General features: G+C 45.0%; 1 protein-coding gene across 7 annotated transcripts in view; it reads right to left on the bottom strand.

The window, feature by feature from the left end:
- The window catches only part of Cfap61 (cilia and flagella associated protein 61), a 280,279-nt gene that overhangs the window by 92,825 nt on the left and 170,170 nt on the right, over positions 1 to 17,284 (bottom strand). For 6 of the 7 annotated variants that reach the window (XM_030252249.1, XM_030252246.1, XM_030252245.1 and 3 more), the window contains 2 exons: positions 12,130 to 12,304; positions 9,630 to 9,707 (listed from right to left, as the gene is read on the bottom strand). In XM_030252249.1, coding sequence (XP_030108109.1) covers positions 9,630 to 9,707; positions 12,130 to 12,304 — 253 coding nt within the window. The remainder of the gene's footprint in view (positions 1 to 9,629; positions 9,708 to 12,129; positions 12,305 to 17,284) is intronic. The other variant, NM_001369121.1, reaches the window with a different exon arrangement.

The following is a 17,284-nucleotide window of genomic DNA, read 5'->3' as shown; positions in this document are numbered from 1 at the left end:
CCCATCCACATCGTTCTGCTGTCAGTCTCCATGGGCGCATGCCAAAGACCAAGCAACAGCAAGGTGGATACCAAGCCCCACCGTTCTGTGTCTGGCACCTAGGACTCTGGAATCCCTGGGCTCCAGTAGGCTTTGGTAGCCCTGGGGCTACCATAGAGCTCTGGTACACACATAACATCTCTCTTGGGCTATCTCTACCCAATGACCATAGCTTTCCTTTGGGAACATTCCATATTCCTGGCATCTGAAACCTAGAGTTTCCACAGCAACTTAAGCTTCACTTCACAGTTTCACTTGATGGCCTCTCGGGGCCTCCCTGCCAGAAATCTCCCAGACACACTGCCTGTTCTCAGCCCTTTTCTGGAAGCTTGGTGTGAACCTCCATTACTCCCCACCTCTTTCCTTCTGGATCTCTGCAAAAGCCGCGCTGGGTGGATGCTTCGGTCAAGTTCTGCTGCCAGCTTGAGACGTAGCTGGCTGCCTGAACCATGGATGCAGTGGCCAAGTGTCTGTGTGACTCCAGAATGGCCAAGAGGAAATCAGTGAGCACGGTAAGAAAGACTTAGTCACCAGACAGGCTGTGGAATGCAATCCACGTTCACCTGAACAACACTGGATCTGATTTTAGGTTTCCTGTGTAGCTCACAAAACCCCACACAATCTTCAATGTACCCAAAGCTGTGTGCAACTACAACCAACAATAAGTGTCAAATAACACTCCCACATATATGCACCAATGAAAGTCAGGGAAGCAAGAAAACCCTTGTTTGCTTTTTTGTTTTTGTTTTTCTAGAGCACGACACAAGTGAGCTGTTTTATTACAGAAGGAAATGATACCCTAACTTTTAAAATAATATACTTTTTAACAAAATCAATGTATGGGGGCTGTGAGCTCCCCACCCCCATCTCACCAGAATGATAAGCTCTTAGTAATGCCACCAACAATAAAAAGCCAGATTCTTCAAAATGGTGTTCACAGTCTTGCACAGATGCCCCTATTTAGTCCAAAGTTAGAGATGACCAAGTTGGGAAGTAAATTTCAAGAGAGCCAGAGAGGGCCAGTGGTTGGGTCTGAAGAGGTGCTTTCTCTTGCATCCTAATTTTTGAGTTAGTTGCTTGGTGTGATTTGCTCATTTTCATATTTGTCTTAAAGTAAGATGATTTCAAATTAAAAAAAAACCAACAGTCTCCCCACAGCGTTGACCCTTTCCTATTCTGTCTTAAAAGCTCACATAACTCCACCTGGGGGTGGGGGAGGGCTGGGAAACTGAGCAGGGTGTACAGCTGAAGAGGAGGGGAGGACTCCTTTTGTAATTTATATTTATTTGTTTTTAAAATTAATTGTGCACACGTGTGCACAGTACACAAGTGGAGGCTAGAGGGCAACTTGGGGGAAGTAGGTATACTCCTTCTACCGTGTGGGTCGAAGGAACTGAACCTGGACTGCTTTGGGCTTGGGGGCAAGCGCTTTTACCCAGTGAGCCATCTCCCTGGTTTGTGATTGGGATTTAACGAAGGTCTGTGATTGACACAATTCTGTCTGTGACAGTGACATGGCTGCAGTCACAGGACAGCCATAGGTCTCTGCCATGGGGGTGAAAGCCTTTCTGCTGGCAGGTTGAAATCTCTTGAACGCCATAGTCAGTTAACTTAAAGAATCCAGTCTCCTGGAACTGTGGGGAGCAGACAATTGCTATGGACTCTGGTAACATCATTTGATAGGAGCAGTAAGTGTGCAGATCCACACTGGACAGAAAGAGCGTTTGGGTTGGATGAGTATGTCTCCAGCCAAGAGTGAAGAGTCTAAGATCATTCTGCATAAAGAAAATTTCTTCTTCATTCTCTGTGTGGCCATAATCAGGCCCACCACTTTGTCTGGCAATGAGAACATGTGTGACTGTTTTAATGTCCTGATTCAGACAGACATCAGGCAGATAAAAAGATGGGTTTCTAAAGGGGCCACGGGAGCTTCTGGAGGCTCTTAGGGCCTTTACACTGCAGTGTTGGACTTGTTTTAGATTTCAGGTTGTAGAACTTTCTTTCATTTTAGATGGAGGGTATCCATTGCACAATTACCACATTGCAAGGGTCAGATCAGTTTGGGGGTTAATCGAGTCAGAATTGAAGAGAACGCAAGAGGGACAGAAAGGTAGAAGGACAATGAGAGCCTGAGATACCAACTGTCCTTAGTCCTCAGGTTACACAGGAAAGGAAGAACCCAAAAGCCATGGAAGGAAAGTGGTGTTTCAAGTATATTTCAGCCGAAGTGAGGGATATGTGAGTTAGGAACAGGAAGGGACGGAACATTCTAGGCTTTGGTGACAGCTGCCTACCTTTGCCAGGAGAAGGACAAAGGACATGGAAGGGGTCCCCCCAGGCACAGAACATACTGGCCCTGGGAGTGAGGAAGATTCAGGCTATATAAGATCTCCGTGACCATCACTCTTGACAAGACAGTGGCTTTGGTTAAAGGTGAATTTCATCAATGCAATCCCAAGGTTCGGTGCTTTACAATTCTGTATCTCTCAAGTCTTCTGGAGAGAGAGAGTTTTCCAAATATAACAAAAACACCAGGTGCCACTTTGAAGTTTGTATGTATGTGCTGGCACTCTCAAGAGGGAAACGGGAGGATCTCTGTTGAGGCCAGTTTCGAGCTAAGGAAGCCTATTCATGGTGTGCTTTCCAGCATCCCTTCCACACCTGGTCAGACAGGTGGCAGACAGAAGGTGAACTGTCCCACCATGAAATAACTCTGTAGAAGTTTACATAGGATGCTAGTACCTCTCTTCACTAGATTGCAGACCTGGGAAGGAAGGCAGGGTCCCAGAGGGCAGCCCCAAAGGTGACCTTGGGGCAAGAAGGAACAGGAAGACACTCTCCTGCTTGGTGGCAGCTGCCTTTCAAAGGAGCTATGCAAGTAGCTTCCCAGGAGATGGGGAGATGGGAGCATCTTTAGTACTGACCTCTCAGACAGAGAGGAAGTGTGGGGAGGTGATGCAAGTGAAGATCTGTGTGGACTGAAGATCCCTTGCTTCAGACTGAAGTGAATTTGTGGGAAAGGTGCCCTGCCTCTAGTCCTCTCTTTAGGGCAGAAGGGTCCGGGATTTATGTTAATGGAGGGAGTCAGTTTTGTCTTCCTGGTTCCTGATTACAGTAACATGGTCAAGGGTCTGAAAATCCCCTCAGATGTAAGGGTAAGACACTTTGTAGGAACGGAAAGCTAGGTTAATCTTTCTATTAAGTTCAAGGAACAAAACGCAGTGCTTTTTTCCCCCCCAGTCAGACATTTACTACAAAAGTAATGGAACAACCTTTCTAAGAAATCATGTCAGAAGAGGCCAGGAGATCTCTGTTCTTTCAGCTCAGACACTGGGAGAACCTGCTCTGTTCCAGCTCAGGAGCTCACTGACCCCCATTTGGCACCCCAAAAGGTGAAAGAGGCTTCTAGAGAGACTTCAGCTGAGGAAGACAGGAAGGACACCCTGACCTGCAAACAGGCAGCTCAAGAACTCAAGAAAAAAAAATGAAAAAAAAAATCTTTGTATGTAAGTTGGAGAAGGATCACCTTCTTCCAGGCTACGTAGCTGAGGATGACCCCCAAATCCTGGGATTGCCGACACGTACCACAAAGTGGGGTGTGTGTCGGGGGGGGGTGGTCTTTAATTTTTGAGACAAGGTTCTCCTAAATGCTGGGATCACAGTGTGTACTACCACCCCTGATCTCTGTTCAGATTTATTGTTTAAATAATAATAATGATAGTTATGATGTGTATTATTATTATTTTCTGAACCCTGGGGTACATGGCTGTCATGGCATGCTTGTGGAGGTCAGAGGGCAGCAGTCTGGAGTCAGTTCTCTCCTTCCACCCTCAGGCTCTGGGCTCAAGCTCATGTCACCAGTTGGCTCACAGAGCCCGTCATCCTCTGAGCCATCATCTCTCTGGCCCTATTCTGTCCTAGTTTAACAAAGACTTCTGTTTCCTCCGTCCACTTCAAAAGAGACATATGGTCATTCTCTATGACCTCTTCATCCCCAGACAGGCCTGGAAGATAGGTTTTATTGTTATCCCCACCCCACCCCACCCCCACAGAAAGCAGAGTGGAGAGGTCAAAGTCACATTGCAGCCAGTGGGTGGGCCCAGAACATGCAGACATAGGGAGAAGGCTTCCCACCCAGCAGCCAGAGCCTGTGCTGTGCTTGCAAATGGATGCACGATCCAGGATTTTAAAATACTCTAATTGGAATTTTATCTGGATGAAATCAAGAACTTGCTAGTTAATGAAAGAATTTTTTAAAAAATCATAGGATACTTTGAAAAAACACTTGTTGACAAAGCCTATCTTGCCTACAAATAGACAATACTATTTCTGCTTTGTATAAATCAGAGCATAAGGTTTCTCTGACCCCAGCCTGACCTGCCTCATTTTTCCCTGCCAAACATAAAGGGAAGAATGCATTCGCTGTAACAAAGGTTCTGTCGTCGGTGACGCGTGCACTGGAATTTTAATGTTTGTTCCTCCACAAACATGCTTTTAATAAGGCAGTAAACTGTATTTAGCTACAGATGAAAATAATTGATCCATTCCAAGCCATTAGGGTGGTTTGTTGTTTTTGTTTTTCACTTTCACCCTCCCTTTCATTTCCACGGAAAGTACAGAGGTAAGGGCAGATGAATTTCAATTAGTTTCAATTAATGCCATAAACGGCGCTGATGTCTCAGTTCCTGGGTTCTATTAGGACACCCCCACCTGGTTTTGTCTGTACTTGAGAGCACCATTTGAGCCATGACGTCACTCACTGTTCTCCACGACGCCGAGCCACGAGCATAGCTGGGGTAATTGACATCTGTAACTCTAGAGGACAGAAAGTGGAGTCCCAGCTGCTTGCATCGCGGCCACTGGGCTCTCCTTTGGGAGCAGAGGACCGTGGTGTCAAAGAGCAGCTGGGAGAGGGCCCTACTCTGAAGTGACATCTGCGTGTGTACAATGGGTAGTCTACTCCTCCCTGGGACAGTCATTGTCCCTGATGTCCATTATCCACTACTCTTCTAGAACAATCGCTCTGTGATACAGGAAAGCCAAGTCTGGCTTTTCCTAGGACTTAGGGAATGGACCCAAGAGATGGACAAGCTCCTCTACCACAGCCAGTAGATGTAAGGAGTTATGCAACTGTGTGTGTGTGTGTGTGTGTGTGTGTGTGTGTGTGTGTGTGTGTGTGTGTTTTCAGAGAGAGACAGAGACGGAGAGAGAGAGAGATGAATGCAGGCATGTGCATGCTACGTGCACGTGTGGAGATCGGAGGACACTTTCAGAATTTGCTTTCATTTTCCCACCATGGGTTCTGGGAACTAAACTTAGGCTGTCAGTCTTGCAACAACAAGAGTTTTTATCTGCTGGGCTATCTTGCTAACCCATAAACAAAGTCTCACTCTTTAAAAGCTCAGGCTGGCCTAGAACTCTTGGCGATCCTCCTGCCTCAGCTTCTTTGTTCTCAGATTCTTTAGAGAAGGGTCCTATCTTTGGTTGCTTTCCCCTGCCCGCATCTCCAGCCACCTGTATACAATGAGAATTAGTTGTGATAGTAAAAGAAAGCTATTACAAAGAATACCCACATTCCTCCATATGAAGAGGAAACGGACTAGCTGTCCAGCTCAGCAACAGGGAGCTGTAGCCCATCTTTCCGGTCGCAGGAAGGAACACAGCCTTATTCTTTTTATGACACACCAGACTTCCTGGCTCTGCCCTCAAATACCACTGATCCTCCAACTAACTTGAAAATAAACTGGAAGTGGTTGTGCTCACCGGGCCACCAAATGTAAAGATGACTATTTTTGGCTATCACTTGCACCTATGACTACATGACCATCTTTGACTGTTACCGTACTTGGTAGCTTGATTTTTCAGGTCAGTCTCTCTCTGCTGACATGCAAATACAGATCACAAGATCACCCCGTTTACTGCTCCTTGACCATCACCCTTCACCGGGTTCTTATTTCCCAGGAAGTAACCAGTTAAACTTGACCTTGGGTAGACACCCGTGTCCCCAATGCCCTTCTTCTACTTGATAGTGAGCCTTTATCTTCTGCCCTTAACAAGCTGGCTGTCCAGACCAAGTATTAGTCCACTGTCTTTCCCCTCCCCGGCATAATATTTTTATTAATTATTTGGGAATTTTATACAATGCACCCTATCACACTTACTTTCCACTCTTCCCAGGTCTACCCTCCCACCCTCATGCACCCCCGCACCAAAAAATCCCACTAAGTCCAGTTTGTGTTGTCTATATACTCACTGGAACATGGTCAAACTCCCAGGGGCCAGCCCCTTAAAGAAAAAATGAGTTCTTCATCACCTCCAATCCCTATCAGAAGCCATCAGTTGTAAAGAGCTACACTTGACCATCTTTATCACATTTCCAAAAGACTCTCTTCAATAGCTTTCTGTCTGGACTGTTTCTTTGGGGGAGGGGCTGGGAACAAAGTTGTCACAGAAGCCTTCAATGTGTCTCACTTTTGGTTATGAGAACTACAATAGACATTTCCTTACTCACAGCAGCCAGCAGCAACATATGTCATGGATATCAGCCTGGTCTCTGCCAACTGCACAGATCACAGACATCAATATGATGATCTCTGTTGTCAGTATGAATCACGGGCATTGGCATGGCCTCCAGCAGCATTTAGTCTTTTGAGAAGAGGTAATCCAGAAAATGAACCGTTCTTCATCTTAGATATCTTCTTGTTGCTCACTGTCAGGGTGATCATGTGGATTGTGTGTTTGAGCAGCGTGTTCAGGGGCAGGACCTGTGTGAGCTCTAGGCCTCTGTACAACACTGAATGCCCTGCTAATACCCTTAGAACAGCCATTGTGCTGGCAACCCATAGGCAGTGCCTGGTCCACTGTCTTTGGAGACAATTAAATTTCCCCACCTCCCCAATCCAGAATAAACAAATATAAAGCTTGTTCATTCTGTCCTTGTTAAAGAGGAGCTCAAGTCCTTAATGATATCCCAGGCTCTCGTGAAGGCCACGATGCCTCTACACAGCACACACAAATGCACACAACCATGTGTGCGTGGATTTCCATCTTTCATGTGAAGACTGATATTCTTGAGGTCTCTGTTACCAGTATACTCAGCATGAGCTGAAATCCATATGCCAGGGACTTCTTCGGGTCACAGTATCTCCATCAACATGGCCCATTCTGAGACCAGTACTGGATGACAGAAACCATGGAGGACAGTGCCATATACTACATCTCTCCAAAAAATACACACCTGCCACAAACATTTGCATATGCACTTAAACGAGGCATCCTGTGGCTTTTCTTTATGCAAAACTGAACTATCAACATCATTATTCTTGTATTTTGAGGCCATTAAATAAAATACTTAGAGAAACACACTTCCATATTGTAACAGTAGCTCTGATAACCAGAAAGGCAACTAAGTGACTAATGGGTTTGTAGAGTATTCCGATTAGATACACTGGACAAAAGAATGACTCCTGTCCTGCGTGGGACTACATATGATTTTATTATGCTCCTGAGAACAGTGTCCAATTTAAAACTGAAGAAATTCCTCTTAGTTTTTCATAGCCTTTAAAAGTTTCCATTTAATAGTTTCAGTTGGTTGGTGGTAACTAAAACCTTGGAAAGGAACCCAGATAGGGAGGGCTACCTTAACACTTAAAACAGGTGTGTCTATTGAACTCTCTTTGTGGCTGAGATACTGTACTAGGGAACAACTCATTTGGCTCCTCAAATCCTCCCAACAACCCATGTGAGGAAACTATTATCCAGACTCTAACATACAAAGGGGTTCAATAACTTGCTTAGGAAGGTAGTGGGCTTCCAAATTGAACCATCAAGGCCAAAACTTGGGGTGAGTTGGCCTGACAAAGGTGTTATTTGGTGAGAGGAAGTTCCCTCAGCCTGCTCAGCCAATGTGCATCCTTGCAAGAAAAACAAAGATTGATTGATTGATTTATGAGTGTGCTCAATCTCAGCCAAAGGTGTGCCTGTCTTCATCACAATTGGCCACCAATTTCCAGGTGAGACTGAGAGTAAGAAGTTTTGCTGTGACTCTGCTGGTCGTGATGGTGCATACCTATAATCCCAGAACCCAGGAAGCTGAGGCAGAAGCATCAACAGTTCAAGTCCAGCCTGTGATGCATAGCAATACCCTATTTCAAGATCCCAAACAAAAACATTATGAGCTATCTTCATTTGTAGATTTGTAGTCACTAAAACCTTATTGAACATTCACTGCACACTAGACTTGGTTTGAGTACAAGTGATATTGAAATAAATCACACACAAACACATACATGTACATATACACATACACACATACATACACATATAAATATTTGTATTTCAAAGATGTGGCTTGGAGTTTCAGCAAATTATGGCTTTTAGATGTCTCTATGACACTGTTTCTGTAACAACTAGTTCCCTTCCAAAGTGCAGGTTTAGCAAGACCTCAAGGACATTTGACAGTATCAGTGCGAACTTGAAAGTCCACTGGTGAAGATGGGGTCCCATCATGGAGAGGGGAAGTGGACAAAAGCCCCCATCCCAAACCTAGAAGCTATGTCAGACATACACACACACACACACACACACACACACACACACACACACACACACACAGTTTTCTCCAACAGAATCTCACTGGGTATACAAACCACACTCAGGGGCAGGTTCCATGCCCACTAGTAGATGGCCAACACAAAGTGAACTGAATGGCTTTTTTGGACATTTTTAATTTCATAATGCTTTGTTTGGGCTTTCTTTTTTTATTACGTATTTTCCTCAATTACATTTCCAATGCTATCCCAAAAGTCCCCATACCCCCCCCCCCACTTCCCTACCCACCCATTCCCATTTTTTTTGGCCCTGGCGTACCCTTTACTGGGACATATAAAGTTTGCATGTCCAATGGGCCTCTCTTTCCAGTGATGCCCGACTAGGCCATCTTTTGATACATACGCAGCTATAGCCAAGAGCTCCGGGGTACTGGTTAGTTCATAATGTTGTTCCACCTATAGGGTTGCAGTTCCCTTTCTTTTTTACCTATTTTTTTCTTATATGTACAGTTTCTGGTGTTGTGTTTTTAGAATTTGTGTGTGTGCTTATAGTGATTTTTGGGTTTTTCTCCTGTTTGTTAATTTTATTTTATTCCAGTTTGTTTGTTTGCCTGCCTGCTAGTTTTCCAAGGAGAGGGAGAAAGGAGGTATGGGGTTGGATGGGTAGGAAAGTGGATAGAATCTGGGAGGACACGAGGGAGGGAAAACTGTGATCAGAATGTATTATATGAAACAATTATTTTTAATTAAGAAAAGGAAAATAAAGAAAGTTCAGGAATGAGTCTCACAAGAGCTCAGTGAGGAGATAGGAGGTCACCAAGGTGACTGGCAGGATACAGTGTAAATGCTTTTCCCGAGGGTCTCCCCTCTCTGCTGAACATACCGCCAGTTGTTCAGGATTTCTTAGGGGCTCTCAGTGGAGCCCTCTTTTCAAGCTGCCTTTGTTCTATGCTGCAGAGTGAGCTCAGTCTGTTGTTGGCTCTTAGCTCCCACATGCAGATATGCTTTCTGTCATCAACTGGGTGACTATGCCAGGCATACCTGTCCTGGGATTCACTGTGCTCAAGTGATTCTGCATTGTCCAGTAGCAGCAGGGAGGGGTCTGCAGGAGGGTGGGTACTGGAGGAAGGGACAGAAAAATAAGTTCAAGACCACAGTCTGGGTGGGACTAATTAAAATCATGCCCAAATATGACTCGAATTATGGAAACGCTACACAGGGAGCTTCCTTAAGGCGGGAGGTAATGCTTTCTTTCTTACGCTTTCACACATGAGAAGTCGTTTGAAAAGGACTCTAGACAAAGCTAACTCAGCTGCACTGGACCTGGTTCCGCAGACACTCTCCAAGCCTGGTCTCTACGCTAAGGACACCTACCTGGGTGACCCGGGGAAAACAGTCTGCATTTAAGATGGAACTAGTTTGCACACACTTCTTCTCCTGGCCCTTGAGTGGACAAGAGTCCTACATCTCAAAACAACAACAACAACAAACAAACAAACAAACAAAACCCCCCAAAACGAAAATAACAAAAGCCAAGCAAACAAGCATGCAAACAAGCAGGCAACCAAGCAATCAAACACCAAACAACCCAATAGCCCTCTTCAAGGGCAATCCAGGGATCCAGCGTTTCTGACCGCCAGTCACATTTACAGAAGGGCAGGTTCTCCCCTCACATTTGAGAACCAAGACAGTAAGAAGACACTGGCGGTGGTGGGAGATTGAAGTGCTTCTTGCTTGCCTGCTATTGGGTTCAACCCGAAAAGCTTACATTGTTGTTCTCAAAGGCTCATGTCTTCGTCAAGATGTTCCATTGTCCTAGCACCCCAAATACTCAGCAGCACCCCAAATATTCAACATTCAAGGTTAAAACACTGCCCCCTGTCAGGACCGTTCCAATCCTAGGGCACACCGTGTCCTTTGGCTTTTCTGCTTTCAGTGAGTTTATGTTCTGCTTTGAGTCTGATAATTTGATATAATTTGCCTCAAGTTATATGGATTAAAGACAGTTCAGTGAATGTGGCTCATTACCTGGTATTGTAAAGGTTTTCTGGCACCCAGCCATGCCCAGGCATTTTGGTGGCTGCTCTCTTATTGCAGCCTCGGGGATGAATATCTTCAGTAAAGACTGCGTATCCTTCAAAGCCTAAAGTATTCACTTCCTAGCGCTTTATAATGACCATGAACTAATTCTCCTAGATTAGACAACCCCCTGTAGATCTGGAAGCCTACACCGGTCAAATATAGAGATTATGAAATCTATGGTGGTTATTTTTAAAAGGAGTAAGATGGTGAACTAGGTTTAAATATATGAGGTTAGGAATCTGAAATACTTTAGGACACATTTTACACCTGCTTGCTGGGCATCCCACTTCTGCCAAGGGTGCCAGGCCCACTTGGGCTTATGATGACTCGTGTCTGGCCTTTAGATTACCTTTATGCCAAGCTCCCTGAAAAGATGGCAAGAGCCAGAATGGCCTTGTGATACTAGTATTCTCCTGAGTCTAAAAACCCGACAAGGAAAGCCTATCAAAGAAAATTACAGGCCATCCTCATTCATATTAGCAAATAGAATGTAGCAGTGATGTGAACGCCATTTGATACCCACTTTCATGTAGTGAATACACTAGCTTCGGGAGTTTTAGAAGACCCAGGTCATTAACTGAAGATCAAAAGAATCTGCATTTACTACTACTGAATCGACTGTATTAATGAGTGGAATAATGCTTAACACATGAAGATACTTAATTTGGCAATCTAGGTACTGAGAGGTCTTTCCATCCTATGCCTGAACTGCAGGTGAGGATGCGAACCTCAGCTCTCCCCACTGGGACTCAACCTGGCCTTGGGGAAGGCTGCATGCAAGATCACCTCCGTTTCCTGGATTGCAAGTTTCAACCAAAGATCCATGGGAAGCCAGGATCGGTTCTGGTCGTTTCACAAGTCAAATAATTTCAATGAAATCCAAACAAGGGTGATGAAGATGCCTGGCCAGTGCTTTTGAGTGGTGCAGGCATTCATGCAAATGTTTTCCTTTCACAGTTGGGTTTGAAAAGTGGTCTGCAGCTCTAATATGCCTGTTTGTGGGGAGGACAGAGCAGGCAATGGCAAGAAAGAAAACAATGGATCCAAAAAGAAGAAAAGGGCCCTTCCAATGCTGGCCTTTCTTCCTCCTCCTGGGTCTTTTCAGCTTCACAAAGGGAGACATATTTTCCATATAATTGCTAAACATGTTTGCTTATTAAATTATTCTTTAATTAGTTAATGATTTTAGCCATGCTTTGCTCTTCGGATATTCATTTTGTATAATAAAATAATTATAGATAATTAAACTATCTCAAGCCGTTTTCTTTCCCCCAGAAAACATTCTGGGTATCCAAAAATGACAACAAGTTGTAAATTAATCTGGAAAACAAAGCATGACAGTTGAATGATTTGGTTGGAATTAATTAGGCACTAATTATATACTGGAACTAGATGAAGAATGAGTCTCATTATAAAAATAAAACGCTGTTTTGAAAGGCTGCCGTTGCAGGAACTTTACCTTCTGTGAGGATGGAGCTGTTTCTCAGCCAACAGAGCATCCTAACGCAGTCTTCCTCGTCGTTGAGAATGAACAGGTTGGAAGGAACAGTGCCGGTGTACCGCTGCTTGCTGAGCTCCAAAACCTCTCTGTTCGTCAGGTGCTGCTCAGTATCAGCCCCTGTGGGGCACGGAACCTGGGATGTATCACAGAGGTGTGAGTCAGAGGTGATGGGGCTAGCAGAAAAGAAACTAGTCATGGTGACATTCCATACTGTGGTGTGGCCTTTTCTGTCCCTGGCTATATTAATTAGGTTTTAATAAAGAGGGGGAGAAATACACAAATAAACAGACGGAATGACCACTTTGAGGCACTTCTTGGACTGAATTGCTTGAGTTACCTAATGCTATGTCATCAATTAGTCCAAAAACCCAGTGGCAGAAACCAGCCACTTAATATGTTCTGATCCATACTCTTTTTTGTAGATCAGTGATCCAGACAGGACAAGTCAGGGGGCAGCTTCTCTCTGTGCTACAGTGTTGAGGCCTTGGCTGAGGAGACTCAGAGGCTAATGGTGACTTGAGGCTCTGCAGTGGACTCATCTGGCCATGAATATCAGTTCTTTCTCTTTCCTCCAAAGACTATACCAAATATCTCAAGCTAACACGTTGTCATCAACCGTCCGAAAGCTGCTGCTCCCCGTGGTCTGGCATACCCACTTATGACACAAGTGGGACTTGGGTATCCCACGCTGTAGGAGCTGAGTCTCCAGGGGAAAGGTCTTGAAAAAGGAGCTTCACACTTTCCTCTAGCTTAGTCCTGGGACTGCAGAAGTGTCTTCCCACAAGATTCTGTTCTTCATGGGGACGGTGGAGCTATAGTGGCCTGTCCAAGATCGGGGGACCAAATGCCTGTGAGAGGATTTGAGTGCTTTGGAAATGGAAGATGTGGACAGTTAAAACTGTCTTCTACAGGTGCTGAAGTCTACGTATACAGATGGACCAGGCGGAAAATGGGAGACTGGCATTTACCTATAAAAGGCTTAAAGCTGTCGTTCACTTTTTCAGGAGAGAAACTGTCTACTTCATTGTTCTTCTCCCTCTCTTCCCTCCGTGCACCCTCTCTTAGACAGAGCTTCCTTCTTTACAACTTTTCTCTCTTGCTGCAGGCACAAGCATGAATGAGACCAGCAATTCCCCCTCTGCAATAAGAAACTGACAACGAAATCACAATAAATGATGATGACCAACACTGGTTCTCCATGTTGAGGACACTTTGGCAACCAGAAGTCTTGTGCTTTAGCCAAAAAGTTCGGCCATGCCTCAGCTTCATCCAGCTACTGCCAGGGAAGAACGCAGGCTCAGGATGGCCAGATCTGATTTCTCAAGAAATGTCAAAGCCTTGGGCTTGCATGTAGACTCTTGACTTTTTATTTTTGATTCAAATTAAAACCAAACAAACACTGTTGTTAATGCCAAATGAAATGGCACTGTTGCTTGAGGTTGCCTAGTAGGACACTTCTCTTGCCCTTCACTCTGGCTGCCAGGTGGAAATTGTGTGGACAAAGAAGAAGCCCAGGGAACTGAGAAAGGCCACTTGAGCCTTTGATGGAAGATAGACGGGTGTAGACTGTGTGGCAGATTCGCAGTGGAAGACTGAAACTGTGAGCCAGGGAGAGTTCTACAATGACATGGACACAGAGGTCTGCTTGCAGTACAAGTCCTCGGATGAATCATGTACTTCCCCCCACCCCCCAGACCTTGGCTCTAGCCATCTTATAAAATGGGGTTGACGGCATGCCACCAACATGGCTCTATCGACTGTGAAGATTGCATTAGCTACCTTGATTGTCTCATGAAGAACACTCCATATCCTGAAGGGATTGTTGTCTCTTGATAAGGATGCCCAGGGCAGTCACACCCATCTCCCGGGCATGAGCAGTTCTGCTGGAAGCAGACTTTCAGACTATGAGAAACTACTATGTTTTCTATCTTTCTGGGCAGATATGAGCCTTCTCTCCACCACACCCCTAGAAGGGTCTGAGGACTGGCTGGCCATCTTGTCAATCCTGAGTCCTCATCCCTACAGCTAAGGATCACAGTCACTCCAAGCCCCTGCAGGGGCTCAGTTTGTTCTTTCTCCTTCTCAGTGTAATTCTAGGAAATGAATAGAATCACTAGGACTTTCTGTTTTTGTGGCATGTCCTTTGATTAAAAAAAAAAATCATGTTCAGCAGGGAAGGAGTTTGAAGCTACTGTCTACACAGGCATCAGGCATTTCATCCTTTGTTCCTGTTAATACTTTTCTTTCTCCAGTTTTCTTGTGTTGGGTATTTCTAGTGCTCTTTTGTGGATTTGCTCCAAATCACTGTGTATTTTTCCTTTAAAATATATTAATGTTTTATTTTTATTTTTTACATTTGTTAGCATGTGCGTGCGCATGCATGCGTGTGCGTGTGCGTGTGCGTGTGCGTGTGCGTGTGCGTGTGCGTGTGCGTGTGTGTGTGTGTGTGTGTGTGTGTGCGTGCGCGTGTGAGTGCTTGGGCCAGAGACCTTGATTTCCCAGAGTTGGAGTTACAGGTGGTTGTGAGCCACTCAACACGGGTGCTGGGAATCCAACTCAGGTTCCCTGGAAGAGCAGTACTTCCGTGCTTTTAACCACTGAGCCATCTCTGAAGCTCTTAATATTATTTCTTTACATTTATCTATTGTCCAGGGAGGGAGCATACCTGCCCTGATGTACATGTGGAGATCAGGGGATGACTCATAGGCGTCAGATCTCTACTTAGATCTCATGAAACTCAGGCTGTAGCCTCGGCAGCAAGTGCCGGTTTTGTATCCACTGAGCCATCTCACTGGCTCCTCACTGGGTGCTTCGAACGATCTTTTAAAGATGATTTGTTTTCAGTTTATCTATGTGTCGATGCCACTGAAGGCCAGACGACACTGTTGGATCTCCTGGAGCTGGAGTTACATGTGGTGGTGAGCTACCTGATGTAAGTGCTAGGAATGAACTCAGGTCCTCTGTAAGAGCAGCAAGCGCACTTAATCACTGAGCCGGCTCCCCCGCCCTTTAACTGCCTTTATATTCAAAAGAGGGTGCTGGGTATCATTTTGATCGGATGCTTTGCTCCTATTTTAACAGTTTGCTATAAATATGGCCTTGGTTGCACATCATGACAATCTCTGCTATAACTTCAATTTCCCCTGTGTCGTTCTGGTTTATACTTTCACTGCTTCTGCTTCTTCTCCTTTCTTCTCCTTCCTTCCTTCCTTCCTTCCTTCCTTCCTTCCTTCCTTCCTTTCTTTCTTTCTTTCTTTCTTTTCTCTCTCTTTCTTTCTCTCTTCTTCTTCTTCTTCTTCTTCTTCTTCTTCTTCTTCTTCTTCTTCTTCTTCTTCTTCTTCTTCTTCTTCTTCTTCCTTCTTCCTTCTTCCTTCTTCCTTCTTCCTTCTTCCTTCTTCCTTCTCCTCCTTCTTCCCCTTCTTTTTGTTTTTCGAGACAGGGTTTCTCTGTGTAGCCCTGGCTGTCCTGGAACTCACTCTGTAGACCAGGCTGGCCTTGAACTCAGAAATCCGCCTGCCTCTGCCTCCCAAGTGCTGGGATTACAGGCGTGTGCCACCACTGCCCGGCATACTTTTGCTTCTAACGACTGCATTCTTTGCTTTTCTTTTTCTCACCTTTTACCTCGTCTGAGATTTGGTGGGTGAATCTCTTTGTGCTGCTCCTAGGCACTCTTTGGCTCAGTTCCTCCCAACAGAAAGCCTGTACCACTGAAATGCTCGATGGCTGTAGACAACGCCCCCACCTCCTCCTCCTCCTCCTTAACCAACCCTCTTTCCAGTGCCATCAATTTCCTGATCTTTATTACATTAGTTTAAATTGAGGATTATTAGTTTTCTGTTTAGTAGGTATGCTTAAATTTTATGAAAATTATGTTTATATTACTGTTTGAAATCCTTCACGGGCTGCCATCTGTGTCCTCTAATGACTGTAAAATTCTGAATTCCCTGTTCATTACTTTGAGTACAAATTGCAGCAGAAAAAAAAAAGCACAGGAGATCATTTTCCTGGGGTCTCACCTATAAAAAATGGCCACTGCTCGCCTTCTGAGACCGATGTGACCATGTAGCCCTCAGACTCTGACATCTCCTCCAGGATTCCGTGCTGTTAATTAGTCCTGCTTTCTTTTCTCATTGAGTGTCAAGACAGGAGATTGTTTAAGCCTCTGATATCTTTTGCTTTTATGGGGAGCATTTGACAATCTGTTATTTTTCTTCTGAAAATTTGTTCACTGCCCCCAACCCCACCCCCTAGTACTCCTGAGACAATGAGAAATATCCCACTCCTTGACATTTGCCAGAATGTAGCTAACTGAGAAGGGGGAAAAAAAACCTTTGATTTTGCTTGGAATCAATGGAATGAACGATTCCTTTGTGGGCTACTGAGTAGATTCTTGCCATGAGCCTGTCCCGAGAGGAGACCCAGACCCCAGCTCTCAGACGAAAGGAGATCTCTTTCCCTTCTGCCTCCTCACTGGACTCCATGTCTGACACAGAGGTGCCCTTCCCAGGCCTGTTCCTGGGAGGGACTGCAGTGTGTGTATTCCTCCTTCCCAATCTGTCTGTAGCCAGCTTGTAGCCTTCAGCCACACATCTCTTTTCTTACCCGGTCTGGAGGACGTGTGCCTTTTTCTGTAGACACTGTGTTTCCGAACCACACCCAGGCTAGTTCTGTGGCTTTGTCTCTCATTTGGTTGTTGGTAACTGATCCACCTATTGGCTTCTGGTGGTCACTATCCCTTCAGCAGCCTGTGCCTCTGGGTTGTTGTTGTTTTCTTTTCTTTCTTTCTTCTTCTTTTTTTCTTTTTCTTTTTTGATATTTTCTCCTGGCCAGTGCTAAACTCATTTGACTTGGACTTGACAAGTTTTATCCTTCCTTTTGAGAGAGGTTGCCAAAATCCTGGCATGGGAAGGCATCTCTCTCCACTTCTCCATAATAGTCCACGACTCAACGTGGCTCTGTGATAGCACCAGGAAGCAAGCTGGGAGTAGTGTTCAAAGCTGGCATGCGCTCACCATTAAAAATGATCACAATGGGCTGAAAAGATGGCTTAGCTGCTAAGAGCACTTGCTCGTCCCCTAGAGGACCCAAATTTGGTTCCCAGTACTCACATCTT

The sequence above is a fragment of the Mus musculus genome, chromosome 2 (assembly GCF_000001635.26).
Source record: "Mus musculus strain C57BL/6J chromosome 2, GRCm38.p6 C57BL/6J".
NCBI lineage: Eukaryota > Metazoa > Chordata > Mammalia > Rodentia > Muridae > Mus > Mus musculus.
The sequence above is the reverse complement of the archived record's forward strand: the minus strand, read 5'-3'. Positions and strand labels throughout refer to the sequence as shown.